Source organism: Triticum urartu, chromosome 5 (genome assembly GCF_003073215.2).
Source record: "Triticum urartu cultivar G1812 chromosome 5, Tu2.1, whole genome shotgun sequence".
Taxonomy (NCBI): domain Eukaryota; kingdom Viridiplantae; phylum Streptophyta; class Magnoliopsida; order Poales; family Poaceae; genus Triticum; species Triticum urartu.
In genome coordinates this window covers 132,459,384-132,476,418 of record NC_053026.1, presented here as the reverse complement: position 1 = coordinate 132,476,418, position 17,035 = coordinate 132,459,384, and the positions used below count along the sequence as shown (strand labels likewise).

Genomic DNA, 17,035 nt, shown 5'->3' with positions numbered 1-17,035 from the left:
AAACCCTTAGCCCCTGAACAGTTGACGTGTGGATGCCTATTGGTCCCGGTTGGTGCCACCAACTGGGACTAAAGGACCTCCTGCCTGGGCTCGCCACAGCGGCCACGTGGAGGCCCATCTGTCCCGGTTCGTATAAGAACCGAGACTAAAGGCCAAGGGCATTAGTAACGACCCTTTAGTCCCGGTTCTGCAACCGGGACAGATGGGCCTTATGAATCAGGACAAATGGCCCTTTTTCTACTAGTGGTTCCATCCGGAAACACATTTCAAATTATTTACTTTCATTGGTCATGAACATTTTTCAGAAAGGAGGTTGAAGATAGTCAAGCGATGCACACAGTCATATTATTATATTATTCAACAATGTCGTACAACACAAAACATCAATCCTTCCGAATCGACGTTCTATGTGACAAAAGTCACTCCACCTACAAACTTGATGATAGCAGTGGTCATGATCAGGGACGCATACCCTGACCTCATCCCTACACATACCATCTAAAACCGGAGCATGGTGCAGCACACTCTTAGCGCACACTGCATGTGCACGCTCCTAAAGTCGTCGCCGCTTTCTTCCACAAACCCATCTTTGCTACAGGGGTCAATGAAATAATCTTCTCATGCCTGCCGCGAGTGCCACCATGACACCACATAGCGCCACCGTTTTGCACTTGTCCATCCTGAAAAGCCCATCAGCGAGACCCGGCTACAGCACGCCACTAAGACTCGCCGACTTCGACTCGGAAGACAACGCCGCTGCACCTCATGAAACTTCCGGATCACACATGCTCTAAAAAGACGATGGCCCCAGGATGGAGAACGACGCCACACACCACCATCGTCTGATCCACGAGACCGAGATCTAGGGTTTCCCCATAGTAGCGTGGGCGGTAAGACGACAACTCCAACAATGATGCCTCCAACAAGCCAGAATGACGCAGATACGTTGCCATCATCCGCCATGACCGAAGTTGGCATGGTTTTCACCGGAAGCGACACCTCCCCGAGCCCACATCTAGATTGCGATACACAAACCCCAGAGGGCTATGGATCTCTGAATCATGCGTCATCGACGCCGGAGAATGCTCCGACCGCCACGTGCCTCCAGCGATGTACCAGGGAACTGGATCCCTTGATCTGCCGCCCTAGTCATCGCCACATGAAGCCACCTCTTGGCCCGCCATCCCTGACGGAGGGAATGCCTCCGCCGACGTGTCCGGAGCCGCTGCTTCGGGGCCCTTGAGTCATAGATCTCTGCCGAGGCCTCCACCCCCTCGTTGTCGTCGGACGGGATGCCGCACCGCCTGGAGGAGCAGCCGTGGCAGTCAGATCTCGTGCTGCCACACACCTCCCCTCCAGGAAGCTGCGCCATGGCCGCTGGACGCAAGACCCACGATGTCCCCTTCACCGGTGGCGTGCAGGGGGTATCCCGGCGGCCACCTCTAGGTACGGCGAGGGGAGAGGAAAGGGCGGAGGGGGTGGCGGTGATGGGAACTAGGGTTAGCCCCCCGGTCGCCCTGGAGGTGACACGAGGGACTCGGGGAAGTAGAGTATCCATACTTTTTAATATGAAAATCTCAAATTAACCTAGTGACCTTACGCATTTTTGTTTCCTTCCCAATACTTGACTTGAGATGTTTTACTAGGTAGCTAGATATAGAAATGAATTAGGATAACTTGATTAATTACATATTAAAGTTTACAAAAATGGTTAAGACGTAGTGCTACTTTCTTAGCCATGCTAGCTAGCAATTTGTTCATGCATCGAAGATGAGATAGAGAAGTAGATGGATATAAAGGCGTGCACATGATAGATATGCATGCATAGATATATTATGATCTCGATCACAACATCCCATTTGCAGAGTAAAACAGGGGATATGCCGCGCACGGACCATCCTCCATCGTCTCGATATTTTTTGTTCTTATCAAAATTTATCTCATTCAAAGTATTATGTTTGTTTTCTTTCTTGTTTCAGCGTGTGTCATCATGTTTCATTGTGTACCAATAAAAAAGAATGCACTTGTTTTTTTTATCAGTTTTGCTGATACACAATGATACATCAAACTACACTTTGAAATGAGAAGAAAAATCAAATGTAATGCTTTGAAACAAGACAAATTCTGAAAACAGTAAGCAAAGTAGCATGAATCTCAAAGTAACCACGGACGGTGAATCCGTGTGGATCTGTGCACGGTAGAATTACTTTTCTCCATATATACGCTGTATATAAACTCTAAGCTGTTGAGATTCGGGACAGCAAGGCAAGCAATGAAGAACAGTTGCACAAGAGGGAAATTAAGATGATCAAATGCCTCGAACATTTGGTGACTATCTATACTTTATGTGTTTTTCATCTGCGTGCGTATCAACGGCTTTATCTGAAAGATTCTGATAAAACCACAAATGGAATGTGTGGTTAGATAAGATCAAGCAAGGTATCTAGCCTTAGGCAATGGCGTGGCTTGCTGGGTGCCACATTGTGAGCATTTTTGTTTTGTTTTTGCGAGAGTCTATTGTAATACATGGTAGCAAGAGGTCTCTATCTCTATGCATGTGGCATGATTACTTTAGTTTTGACTTTCCTTTCCTTGTTTTAAAATATGTCTTTTTGTGATGTTTCTTTTATTTTCTTTCTTTTTGGCATAACTTGATTTAGTGCCTGTGCATATGATGACTAGTCGACCAATGCAATGTGGTACACATCTATTCGTTTGTGTAACATGTTGTACGATTGATTCTAATTTGGACATATACCCGCTTCCGCTTTTCGTTGTGCGTCACTGTTCTGGATTTTGTTTATATCTTGAGAATATTATAAGGTACATATATTATATAAAATTAATCAATTATAACTTATGAATTACTCCAGTTCTGATACACCCTATTCTAATAGAGGAAGCTCAACATTAACTGAAAAAATAAGATTTGAATGGCAAAAACAATACAATTCCGCCCTCTCGGTTCAATTATAGAAAGCAACTCTTTTTTACATTATGTACGTATCTACGCAAACTCACTAGAAATACTAATTTAAATGTTATACTTAAGTGCATGAAAAGCTGAATAACTATATCAACATCCAATGCTGTCGTATGTGGACCAGGGATATGAAAAAGATTAGGGGATCTTTCAAACTTTGGTGGGATTCCATATTTTTCGGTGATTGGCATCCAAAATATTCCCACTAAATCTTGTTATCCCTCATCCAGTATGCATGCAATGTCCGCTACCCTTTCATCAAATGGACATATGCATATCATAATATAATTCACAAGGGTGTTATGTTCCATGGAGGTACATATTTTTTATGTCTTGTGGAGCATTCGAAAAATGTCCAATTTCCGTCGTTGCAAAACCTTTTTTTCCCCTTGAATTTCCAAGTTTGAATAACAACTAGATCAATAAGACCTGATCAACCCTGCAAAAAAAGAGACCTGATCAGTTGTATGACATAAGGGTGATATCACTAAAAAGTGGTTTTGAGTACAAATAAAAAGTTTGAACTTTCAGTGTTACTTAGCCACATTTAAGTAGTTTAATTGTTGATCAAACTTCAATTTTTGTATCAGTGTGGCTGATTGATATGTTTGCATCACAGGAAGTAGTTTTGGACAAGAATGATTGGATCACTATGAAACAGGTGGGACACCTATAATATCATTATCTGAGATTTACATCAAGAACTAAAATGTCCATTTGAAGGAGAAAAGAGATTGGGAAGAAGACAATAATGTATCTTCCAAGCAAGAAGATTAGTGGAGCCTGGCTTTCGGTCGTGTAAGCTACCTGGTAGCACTAGAGCTGCATGCATGCGGTAGATGGAAGGAGGAAGAGCGGTGGAAGAGATGAGCTAGCATTTCTGTTAATGGGTCAGGTCTAAATTCAAGTCTTGTTTCTTTTCCCTGGAAATAGGTTTTATCCTTGTAATTTCTGAATTCTGAGCATTATATAAGTTTTATTTCCGTAAGGAAAATGGACCCGGGGAGCTTTTTATCCCTATTTTTTTTGTTGCATAAGGCAATGAGCCGTTGTTATACTAACAGTCATATGACAAGTGACAGAGATACCCCACGGTGGTCACTTTGAGCGTGCTATGCACACGTCGAGGATTCTTATGCCCCCCGCCTCTCGCTCGCCTCGTCTCTCTCTCTCTCTCTCTCTCTCTCTCTCTCTCTCTCTCTCATGCGCTATAAAAGGAGGGCCTCGCACCATACTCTAAACACATCATACACAAGGCAAAACCACTAAGTAACACTAGCTTTCTTTCTCTGAGAAAAACACTAGATTTCTTTCTCAGAGAAAAACACCAGCTTTCCAACTAGGTCCTTTCACAATCCATCAAGAAGATCGACGAGAAAATATGGAGAGGGTGACGAGGCTATCGACGGAGAAGGCAGTGGTGATCTTCACGCCGAGCAACGACTGCCCAATGAGCTACACAGTGACGACCCTCTTCTCTGGCCTCGGCGTTTGCGCGGCCGTGCACGAGCTGGACAAGGACCCCCGGGGCCGTGACATGGAGCGCGACCTCGCCCGTCGCCTGGGCCGCACGCCGGCCGTCCCGGCCGTCTTCATCGGCGGCAAGCTCGTCGGTTCCACCGACAGGGTCATGTCGCTGCACCTTGGTGGGAAGCTGGTGCCCATGCTCAAGGCCGCCGGGGCGATCTGGCTCTGAGCCTGAGAGGCTGAGAGAAGCATCAAGTTAACTCCCACGTATAAGTACCGTTTATAATCAAATTTTTACACTGCATGCATGCGCGCGTAGAGAGGTTTGGTTTGTATTTTGCCTACTAAACCATCCTCACATGAGTACGTAATGAAGACGGGAGCACCAGAAGTTTTGGCCTCTATCGATAAGGGAATGACAAAGCTGCGTATCTTTATGAGAAGTGGACTTTTTCCCATTGCACCACGTTTTCAGGCTAATCTTTTCAGCACCGAGTTTACGTTTTGAAACCATTCACAAATAATGAACTCGTTCACAAATGGCCACGGCAGCGGCCAATCTCTTTGAACCTCGAGTTTTTTTTTCACTTCTTTTTCTCCCTAAAAACCGGTCGGCAGAGTCTCCAAATTCATTACTAAATTCTAACTTTGCCCGCAAAAATAACATTTGCCGAGTTCCATGATAAAACACTAGTCAAAAGAACAGCACTCTGACAAATCGCATGTTTGCCGAGTTCCTGCCATATGGCACTGGGACAAACACAAATTTTGCCAAGTTTCTACCACGCTACTGGAATCCGGACTTCACCGAGTTCAATTCATCCGGAGCCGAGTTGTTGATAATTGAGCTCCACAGTGACGCGCAACTCAGCAGACTTCACTGTTGGCCTAGTGCGAGGAAAAACGGGCTCGGCGAACGAAAGAAACTCAGCAGTGTCGCATATTCGCCGAGTTCTGCCGGATATAAACTCGGCAGTGCCTGCAGATGGCCCCCACAGACTACCAGGCCAGATGTGACGGCGATCTATGTTTGTGGGGTTTTCACTAACGGAAACTCAGCCAAAAAAAAACTACTTTTCATTACGAAATTTCAACGTTCACTTCTATGGCGAGCACTCGTGGAGAAAAATCTGACATAGATCTGACAAGAGGGCCCGCGGGGTACCTGGCAATGGCTATTTGACGCACGGTTGGGATTCCTATGCCGAGTCCTAAAACACGGCAAAGGGCATACCCTTGGTCTCCCCGCCCATATTAAATGTGGGGGTGTGCGCACTCCTGGCAACCGCAAAAGCACTCGCCCACCCCGGTCGTCTCCCTCCTCCGATGCACCTCCTCCGCCGCACGGCCTCCTCCTCTCTCCCCGCCGTCGCTCCATGGAACCCACAGCATGCGTTGTGCCAACAGATCCTGCGATCGTCGTAGTAGCTGTTGCGCCTACGGCCCCCATGGCCAGCGCAGCCGCAGCCACAGGCAATCCCCCCCCTCCCCCCGGTCGCACCGGGACCGTCATCTGCATCCACAAAGAGGAGCGCGTGAGGTGAGTTCTTCATCACCCTTTTTGCTGTTTTTTATTTTGATTAAATGCATGCATGTTTATTTGTTAAATATACATGATATGTGTAGCAAATGCTAGTAGAAAATTGTTAAAATGCTAGTTGGAACCAAATTGTTTATTTGTTAAAATGCTAGTTAGAAGCAAACTGTTTATTTGTTAAAACAATTAAGTTAGATATGATTCATGCATGATGTTTATTTGTTACCAATATTGATAGAAACAAGTTAGTTGCAGCTATATATAGTTTGTTAATTGTTAGATAGTTAGCAAGATATTTACAACTACTGATGAGTTTTAAAAAGGAAGCACAACCATGGCCTGGAAAGGGCCACAGATTGTCGATTGCTCCAGCGATGATGACACCCGCAACCCTGGTATAAGCAAGGATTCGAGTGCGCCGATGCCGTCCTCCGTCCTCTACACTTCCGACGACCTCGTCCTTATTGAGGTCATGGAAGGGCTGAAGGACCCCTCTAAGACCGACTCGGAGTTGAATTATCCCGAGTCAGAGGAGGAGGACGACGGCAACAGAGACGACGTTGACTAGTCGAGGGCTAGGACTAGGCGTCGTCTCTCGGACGATGGCCAGAAGAGGCATCCAAGAAGAAGAAGGACTAGACACTACAAAACGCCGACTGTTTAGTGATGTTTCACTTGTGTCACGTAAAACAATTTTTCGTCACCAAAAATGCCCTGATGAAATTTTTCGACCGTCACCCCCACCATCACTAAAGCGCTGGCATAGAAAATAAATTCTGGACGGTACCACTTTTTCCATCACGCAAGATCATGTCTTAGGTGAAGAACCCAAATTTGTCACTAACGGCCATTTTCGGTGACAGCCCAGACTGTCACCTATGGTTGGCCAATGTATCACATAAGATCATTTTTTGTGACGATAATCCGTCACCAGTAACCGGTCTATGGGTTTGACAGGTCAAATATTTTGACACATGGGGCCCACACTTGCTGGTGTGGTTGCTTCCATGTGGGTCCGCTGTAGGTTTTATCACCGACGGTGCCCGTTAGTAATAAGTCGGCATTAGTTTTGACCGGTCAACAACGCTGTCATATGGGCCCAAAAGATGCTGACATGGCTTCTTACATGTGGGACCATACATGGGTGACATGGCTACTTACATGTGGGTCCATACACTAGTGAGGACATCCATAATCTTCATAGTTTGTAGACTCTAATAATTTGTTTTATATTTGACTTTGCTGCCAAATTGGAATAAAATTCATAATGTGCTCTCATAGCTTAGATTCAAAATTTGCGACATTACAAATAAGAAACATGGGACAAAGTATTGCACAACAAAATAAGACACTTGTCAGCTTCAACTACATCTTGCTGCTCTCGAATGGCCTTGATGACAGCTTTAGTTCTTCTTGCAGGTCTAATAGGGCATTACAACTTCTTAATTGCTGTCTACCAGTTCATCATTTTGCTCTGGCAGGGCCTTCTTATCAGATTCAACTTCTTGTTGCTGCTCTGCCAGGGTCGCCTTGATAGCTTCAAGTTCTTCTTGCTGCTTTTCTAGGGCCTTCTTGACAACTTCAAGGTCTTCCTGCTACTCTGGCAGGGCCTCCTTGGCAGGTTCAGGCTCTTCATGTTGCTCTACTAGGGCCTTGTTGACAACTTCAAGGATTTCCCACTGCTATGGCATGGCCTCCTTACTAGCATCAGGCTATTGATGCTGCTATGCCAGGGCCTCCTTGCCAGTTTTTGCCTCTTCCTATACCTCTTCTAGGGCCTCCTTCCCAACTATAGCCTCTTCATGCTGATATGATACGTCCCTATTGACAGCTTCAGGCTCTTCATGTTGATCTACTAGGGCCTTCTTGACAACTTTAGGCTCTTGTTCCTCTAGCAGGTCATTCCTGAATGCTACTGGTTATTTGTGTTGCATCTTGATAGGTCCAATTTCTTCATACTGGCCTACTAGACTTGCATTCAGCTCAGCATTTGTGAATTCCAATTCTCCCTACAAAAATCATATATCCAGGTTATTGGTTTGGTTTAATATTTAGATATTGCACAACTCCAAAATATTAATGCATTTGCGACAATATACAGTGGCAAGGGAAACAAACACAGTATATGGATTTGAATATCCTATTTAAATAACTATTCAGAGGGTAAAAAGTACGCTGACTAACCAGTTCAACCCATTTTTCTATTCGATGTGCCTGCACTTTCCATAACGGTCATTTGTCCTTCATTTTTGTTATAAAAAATGCCTGCTATGATGTAATTCAACATATTAGATTATAATCTACATTTTGCACTACCTTTGAATGTAAAATTACATAAACATATTGTCACCAGAGTTGAAGAGTTTTCCTTCTTGTTGTCCTATAGATGTCTAACCAAATTTGCAAAATAGACCAGCTCCTCGACTACTGATTCAAATTTATCGTCATAGTGCATCGCTTCTTTGGTTTGAGACCCGTTATCCTTCTTGGTGACAGCTCCAATCCTGTTAGTGAGCTTTTGGTAGTTGATGTAAAACAATGATGAAAATACGTACGTACTTGCTATTGTATAATGTAATTAAACTAGTACTTTGTATAGTATCAACACAACTTACGCGGCATGTCTCACGACTCACCCAAAAGCTACCTTTATAACTACCTAGTTACGGAGTAGTGTTTGATAGACCCTAAGTGAGTCGATCCTCATCCTGAGAACATGTGAGGACCTCGGGTCTAGGACATGGCATATAAATTGTACTTGAGACTAATAGATGATAATATCTCGCTGCATCCCAAAGTGGGTCTGTCCGATTGGGTGATCTCCATCCCCGAGTCCATACTATCGGTTTAGCATCTCTATGCCCATGACTTGTGAAACATAGTCATCAACCGAATCATATACTAATCAATGGGTATGTGTCCACATAACCTTATCAACTCGGGACCACTAGAACAATCATCATGCAATATATAGTTTCACAAATAAGTTACATACTTATTCATACGTATAATTGATGATCTTCAAGGACATAGAAATGATTCATGAATACATAGGGAAATCTAATCATCACATGATTGCCTCTAGGGCATATCTCGGACAAGGACATAACCACTAAATCAGAATAAGATACTAACAAAGTTTGTACAAATAATTTCCATGTCAAAAAAAAGTTTGGACAAACAAGAAGCTCATAAATAAAGTAGAAGGACTAACTAGATGGTAGTTAAGATCTTATCACATTGCATTTAATTAGAAAATCCTAACCATGCTAGAACCCTAGATAGAATGACCAGTAGTCTTAACCCGGAAAAAAACCCTAAAAGTTAGTACTAGTATAGGTAACACAATCTTAGATTGCATCTCTAACTCAAGAAGGAACTAGATGCACAGATCTAGACGCATGTGTAGATTTGATGTGGGGAGGGGTGTGACCTCATCACTTAAGGTGACATACTTGAGTACTTTTATCATTAGAGTGGATGGAGTACAACGGAATCTCTCGGTCATATCATGTGACGCGAGGGGATCGAATGGTTTATAGTGGCATAGCTAGAGCCGCTGGAGGGGGGGGGGAGTCAAGGATCTAGGTTAGAAGAGAGAGACAAGGAGGCGCTTTGTTTCTTGGAAGGATATGTGTCCATGGTTAAAAGTATAAGTTGTATTTAAGGAGGGGTGGGGTTAACCGAGCGGACCTTTCAAACGTACTTAAGGGAAGGAACATGTTTTAGGGAAAGGCTAGTTTGAGGGAATGCTATTCTGAGGCAAATTCAAGTAGGAGGGAAGGATTTTTTTAGGGAAATGCTAGTTGGAGGGAACGCTATTTTTAAGGGAAAGGCTGGTTGGAGGGAACACTATTTCTGAGGGAAAGTCATGTACGATGGAAGAATCACACGTACATGTGTTAAGTTGTACCATGTTAGAGGACTGGGACGCAAGATATATTTGTTATTTTGCATTTAACTTCGGCAGTCACTACAAAAAAACACTTTCATGGTGATACACATTTGTCACACTAGGTCATGTTTACTGTCATACATGTACATCCACGATGATTGTATGATAGAATCAATATAGTCATATATGTGTAGAAGTGTTCCATGATAATAATACATTTATCATCACATAAGTGTTCACTTCCGTGATGATAAATGGTGCATCATGCAAGTGATTTCGTCAAGGGTAAACGATGCATGGCAGCCACCATAGTGGGTCGTCGTTAAGCTATCATTAGCCGGTTTTGGATCCGATACCCATTAATAACCCCGGCCAATGATTACACGTGGCAATTTCTCATTCGCCAACTGAACCATGTGTTAGCTCTACCTTGTGATAGGTGTCGCACATCCAACAGACGATATCTGTATATGAAAAGGTGACACATGGCATGGCCCAACGATGGCCGTTTAATTAAAAGGCCGACCAAATCAGAGGCCCAAAAGATTTAGGCTAAAGTTAGCGGGCTAGCCCACTAACGACATGCTTGGACGTGGCTAGTCGGCAGTTTTGGCCCTTTAATAGTATGCTATGTATATGGGCCAAACTATGTCCCGGTGAGTTTCGGTCTATTAGGGACCCGTGGAGGAATTGGGCTATCTTCTTCCATGTGAGCTTTTCGGCCTGTTCCCGTACATTTTAGAGTTGGGTGAATTCCATCCTGGTGTGTCTTTCGACATGTTATCGATCGACGCTATACCTGGACCATTTGTTGCCTGGCGTAACAATCAGCCTCTTAATGGACCATACTCACCATGTCACAACTCTGGCCCATTCTCATGAGATATGTTGGCACATTTATGACATGTGCTAGATTTTGGCCTATCAACGACACGCCTTGTAATTTGTCCCTCTAGCCTAAGATAGATGTCAGCCTACTAACGTCCCATGGGCTCTTTGACACATCTCAGCCCAATCATCATTTCGGCCTGTTAAGTGGCCTGCTATGTTCTAGCGCAACTAAACCCCGAGTTATGTTTTGGCCTGTTAACGACCCATAGTCTATGGGCCAAATAAGGCCGTTGGTTTATTTTGGCCTATTAACAAGCATTATTATGGCCCACATGCCATTTCTGCCACCTAACGACCCATAATTGTTATGGACCTCCTTAAGAACAGTGGGCCCATTTGATCCATTAAGGGCCAAGGTGGATTAGGATCCACTTATTATTTGTGGGCTGGCCCTATAACGATGTCACAGTAATGTATTATTTGTGGGCCGGCCCTATAACGGTGTCACAGTAACGTTTTGGCCTGTTGGTCACCTTCGATGTTTTTGGCCTTTTCAACAATAGCGTATACAGAACAAGTAAGAATTATCCTACTGTAGAGAATCCCCTCAAAAAAACCTACACTATACAATAAAAAAATTACAACATACAAACTAAGAATAAGCCTACACTATACAATAAATAAATTACGGCATATTACATCCACTCGACATCAAAGTTCGCCATCAGTGATAATAAAGCACAACCAAATAGCAAATTACACACACTCGGCACATACACCTCATACATCATGGACACAAATCGAGACAACTTACCATGTGAATAATGGTCTTTTTAGAAAATAGTATTGCCTGGATTCATATAGCACGAACTGCACTCTGCTCAATCTCCACTTCCTTTCCGACTTCCACAGTCACTTGTTTGATTTCGGTGACTAATGCATCTGATTCCTGCATCTACCTTCTCAACATGTTGATTAACTCTTGGAGCGCATATGGATGGTATCTTTCCGACTCTACAAAATACTCTAGAATACCATCGCATCCAATTCCAAACCATTTTTGTTTGGTAACGGCCATGCCGCACTATTCTGAGAACTTTGTGTTGTTGTCACTTTATCCCAAAATATTTCTGTTAAAATACTTGACTTAGGGCAAAAATATAGTTAGAACAGTGAAGCGAGCAAGACAGACAAGCTTTTACATGGCAAACAGGACTAACAACAATGTACACGTCATGAAGCATAATAGTGTAGCGAACATGATGTTGGGGCCAAATCCAAAACATTGGCAGGCTACAAATTGAGACCACAAACAGCTACTGAACATTAGATCTATCTTGCGTATAAGCAAGCAGTTAGCCATTGTGTACCACATATTAACTAGCTGGAATATTGTGTGGCATGTCTCAAAAGAGTCTTAGGGAATATAATGAACTGCAGAGGGATTCATACAAACCCACTACAACAAGAAAAACTATGCAATCATTTGCTAACTCAGTCAGTTGCTGACAGGCAAGCAAAATACAGTATGGCTCAAACAAACAAGCAAATAAAATATGCCTCGGAGAAACAAGCAATTAAACTACTGTGTGTACGCGAATAGTTTAAGATTGTGAGCCTCGTATAAACTAGATTGTGAGCCTCATGTAGTACTAGTTGGTTAATGGACTTCAGAGCTGCAGGCACACTTTGCCAGAGAAATAAAGTGGTAAGATATTTAATTACGTCATCTAATAGTTATACAAGTATACTACATCAGGCAGCACAGTTTGGGCATCTCATTAATTGCAAGACAAACAAAGAAATTTAATTATGCCTCTAACAAACAAGAAATTGAAGTATTATTGTGTTGGCAGCACACATACATGCATGCCTCAATAACATCCTTGGTCTGGCTACATTTTAATCAACCGATGTCTCTTCTATATAGAATAAGTAATGTAACATCATTTGGCTTCTGTGAAGTATCTCGACCAGTATGTACTCAAGATCCTAGTAATTATAGGGAGACTAATGAAGTGAACATGCGTTTGGTTATGCCATGTATGACATCAAGATCTCTACCATAGCAGGAAGGAGTTACTCCTTCTGTTCACCATTATAAGATGTTTTGGATATTTAAATATAGACTACATCCATACTGAAATGAGTGAATAGACACATTAAAATATGTCTACATACATCTAATTTAGAAAAAAGTTAGAACATCTTATAATAGTGAGCAGAGGGAGTATTAATCAATTGCATTGACTGGGTTATAGGTGGAGAACCCTAGGCAAGCACAATGGCGGGCAAGTGGGATGTCCTAGTAATTAAAATGTAGTGACTTACCATAACTGGTTGTATAGGTGATACGTCTACAACATATCTATAATTTATAAAATATTCATGATGTTATATTATCATTCTTGGATGTTTTACAATCATTTTATAGCAACTTTATATCATTTTTTGGGACTAAACTATTGACATAGTGTGCAGTGCCTGTTGCTGTTTTTTGCTTGTTTTCACATCGCAGAAAATCAATACCAAACGGAATCCAAACGCAGCAAAACTTTTTGAAGAATTTTTATGGACCAGGAGACACAACTTGGGACAAAGAAGTACCAGAGGGTGTCCCGAGGGGGCACAACCCACCTGGGCGCGCCTAGGGGCCCAGGCATGCCCTAGTGGGTTGTGCCCACCTCGGTGGCCTCCCGCATTGCCTATTCGCCCTATAAATTCCCAAATATTCCAAAAACCCTAGGAGAGTCGATAGATCAGAAGTTCCGTCGCTGCAAGCCTCTATAGCCATTAAAAACCAATCTAGACCCCCTTTTGGCACTCCGCCGGAGGGGGAAATCATCACTGGTGGCCATCTTCATCATCTCGGCGTCCACCATGATGAGGAGGGAGTAGTCCACCCTTGGGGTTGAGGGTTTGTACCAGTAGCTATGTGTTTAATCTCTCTCTCTCTCGTGTTCTTGAGATGTCACGATCTTGATGTATCGCGGGCTTTGTTAATATAGTTGGATCATATGGTATTTTCCCCCTCTATCTTGTTGTGAATCGAGTTTTCCCTTTGAGATTTCATTTTATTGAATTGAATACTTTTATGGATTTGAGAGAACTTGATGTATCCCTACTACAAGATGCTACTAACGCGACACTACGATCAGAGACCATTTTACGAAACTATGTGCGATGCATTAATCACAAACGGTGATGTAAAAAACCCATCAAAAAAGATGCAAAACGTTTGCGATGAAGGATACATCAAACACGGTTCAGATTTTAGTTGTGTGTGCGATGCGGGGCATACGGTTTAGTTCAACTAACTGTTTGCGATGAGGAAGAAGAACAGAAACGGGCAGCCAGATGAAGGCGTGTGCGGTATACTGCATACAGTTCACTTGATTAACTATTTGTGATGAGGCGGAACAACAAAAATGGGCAACCAGATGAAGGTGTGTGCAATTGCGAGCATATGCTTCAGAAGGATTAACTGTTTGCGATTAGGCAACACAACAGAAATGGTCAGCCAATTCAAAGGATCTGCGATTGACGGCATACACTTCACACGGATGAACTGTTTGTGATTAGCCACAACAAATAGAAACAGTTCGATAGATCGACATGTGTGCGCTACACGGGCACACATTCTAATTAAAAGAAGCATGCGCGATGGTAATAACGAGCGCGCATGGTTGTTGGAACAAGACGTGTGCTGACATTGCCTATTGCGGTGTGCTACCTCTTGAGCACGCGTTGGTTTTCCCTTGAAGAGGAAAGGGTGATGCAACAAAGTAGCGTAAGTATTTCCCTTAGTTTTGAGAACTAAGGTCTCAATCCAGTAGGAGATAACACGCAAGTCACCTAGTACCTGCACAAACAATCAAGAACCTTGCAACCAACGCGAAAAAGTGGTTGTCAATCCCTTCACAGTCACTCGCAAAAGTGAGATCTGATAAAGATAGTAAGATAAATATTTTTGGTATTTTTGTTTTATAGATTGGAAAGTAAAGATATCAAAATAGTAAACGAGATGCGATGTAAATAAAAAGAGATGCAATATAATAAGAAAGAGACCGGGGGGCCATAGATTTCACTAGTGGCTTCTCTCATGATAGCATGTATTACAGCGGGTGAACAAATTACTGCTGAGCAATTGATAGAAGAGCGCATAGTTATGAGAATATCTAGGAAATGATCATGAATATAGGCATCACGTCCGTGTTAAGTAGACCAAAACGATTCTGCATCTACTACTATTACTCCACACATCGACCGCTATCCAGCATGCATCTAGAGTATTAAGTTCATAAGAATAGAGTAATGCATTAAGCAAGATGACATGATGTAGAGGGATAAACTCAAGCAATATGCTATAAACCCCATCTTTTTATCCTCGATGGCAACAATACAATATGTGGCTTGCTACCCCTACTTTCACTGGGAAAGGACACCGCAAGATTGAACCCATAGCTAAGCACTTCTCCCATTGCAAGAAAGATCAATCTAGTAGGCCAAACTAAACCAATAATTCGAAGAGACTTGCAAAGATATCAAATCATGCATATAAGAAATCAGAGAAAAACCAAATTTTATTCATAGATAAACTTGATCATAAATCCACAATTCATCGGATCGCGGCAAACACACCACAAAAAGTATTACATCGAATAGATCTCCAAGGACATCGAGGAGAACTTTGTATTGAGAACCAAAGAGAGAGAAGAAGCCATCTGGGTAATAACTATGGACCTGAAGGTCTATGGTAAACTTCCCACACATTATCGGAGAGGCTATGGTGTTGATGTAGAAGCCCTCCGTGATCGATTCCCCCTCCGGTAGATCGCCGAAAAGGGCCCCAAATTGGATCTCACGAGTACAGAAGGTTGAGGCGGATGGAAAAGTGGTTTCGTGGCTCCCCCGGATGTTTTTAGGGTATAAGAGTATATATAGGCAAAAGAAGTACGTCGGGGGAGCTCCGTGGGGCCCATGAGGTTGGGGGCGCACCTACCCCCTGGGCGCGCCCTCAGGCCTCATGGCCGCCTCGCGGACTTCCAGACTTCCACTCCAAGTCTCCTTTATTATGTTTGTTCCAAGAAAGATCCTCGTGAAGGTTTCGTTTTGTTTGGATTCCGTTTGATATTCATTTTCTGCTAAACACTAAAATAGGCAAAAAAACAGAAACTGGCACTGGGCCTTCGGTTAATAGATTAGTTCCAAAAATAATATAAATGAACGTATTAAAGCCCTTTGAACATCCAAAATAGATAATATAATAGCATGGAACAATAAAAAAATTATAGATACGTTGGAGACCTATCAAGCATCCCCAAGCTTAATTCCTGCTCGTCCTCGAGTAGGTAAATGATAAAAATATAATTTTTGATGTGGAATGCTACCTAACATAATTCTCAATGTAGTTTTCTTTATTGTGGCATGAATGTTCAGATCCGAAAGGTTCAAGATAAAAGTTTAATATTGATATAAAAATAATAATACTTCAAGCATACTAACCAAGCAATTATGTCTTCTCAAAATAACATAGCCAAATAAAGCTCATCCCTACAAAATCATATAGTTTGGCCATGCTTCAATTTCATCACACAAAATGCTCCAATCATGCACAACCCCGATGACAAGCCAAACAATTGTTTCATACTTTAGTATTCTGAAACTTCTTCAACTTTCACGCAGTATATGAGCGCGAGCCATGGACATAGCACTATAGGTGGAATAGAATGGTGGTTGTGGAGAAGACAAAAAGGAGGAAGATAGTCTCACATCAACTAGGCGTATCAACGGTCTATGTAGATGCCCATCAATAGATATCAATGTGAGTGAGTAAGGATTGCCATGCAACGGATGCACTAGAGATATAAGTGTATGAAAGCTCAACAAAAGTAACTAAGTGGGTGTGCATCCAACTTGCTTGCTCACGAAGACCTAGGGAAATTTGAGGAAGCCCATCATTGTAATTTACAAGCCAAGTTCTATAATGAAAAATTCCCACTAGTATATGAAAGTGACAACATAAGAGACTCTCTATCATGAAGATCATGGTGCTACTTTGAAGCACTAGTGTGGAAAAAGGATAGTAACATTGTCCCTTCTCTCTTTTTCTCTCATTTTTTGTTTGGGCCTTCTCCTTTCTTTTTTACGGCCTCTTTTTTTTAGTCCGGAGTCTCATCCCGACTTGTGGGGAATCATAGTTTCGATCATCCTTTTCCTCACATGGGACAATTCTCTAATAATGAAGATCATCACACTTTTATTTACTTACAACTCAATACTTAGAACTCAATATGACACTATGTAGATGCCTCCGGCAGTG

The 17,035-nt window shown here is 42.6% G+C and overlaps 1 protein-coding gene across 1 annotated transcript; it reads left to right on the top strand.

The window, feature by feature from the left end:
- Positions 1-4,229: 4,229 nt before the first annotated feature.
- On the top strand, positions 4,230-4,893 carry LOC125508197 (glutaredoxin-C15-like). The gene has a single exon (XM_048672805.1). The coding sequence runs from the start codon at positions 4,365-4,367 to the stop codon at positions 4,677-4,679; it is 315 nt and encodes a 104-aa protein (XP_048528762.1). The 5' UTR covers positions 4,230-4,364; the 3' UTR covers positions 4,680-4,893.
- Positions 4,894-17,035: the final 12,142 nt, after the last annotated feature.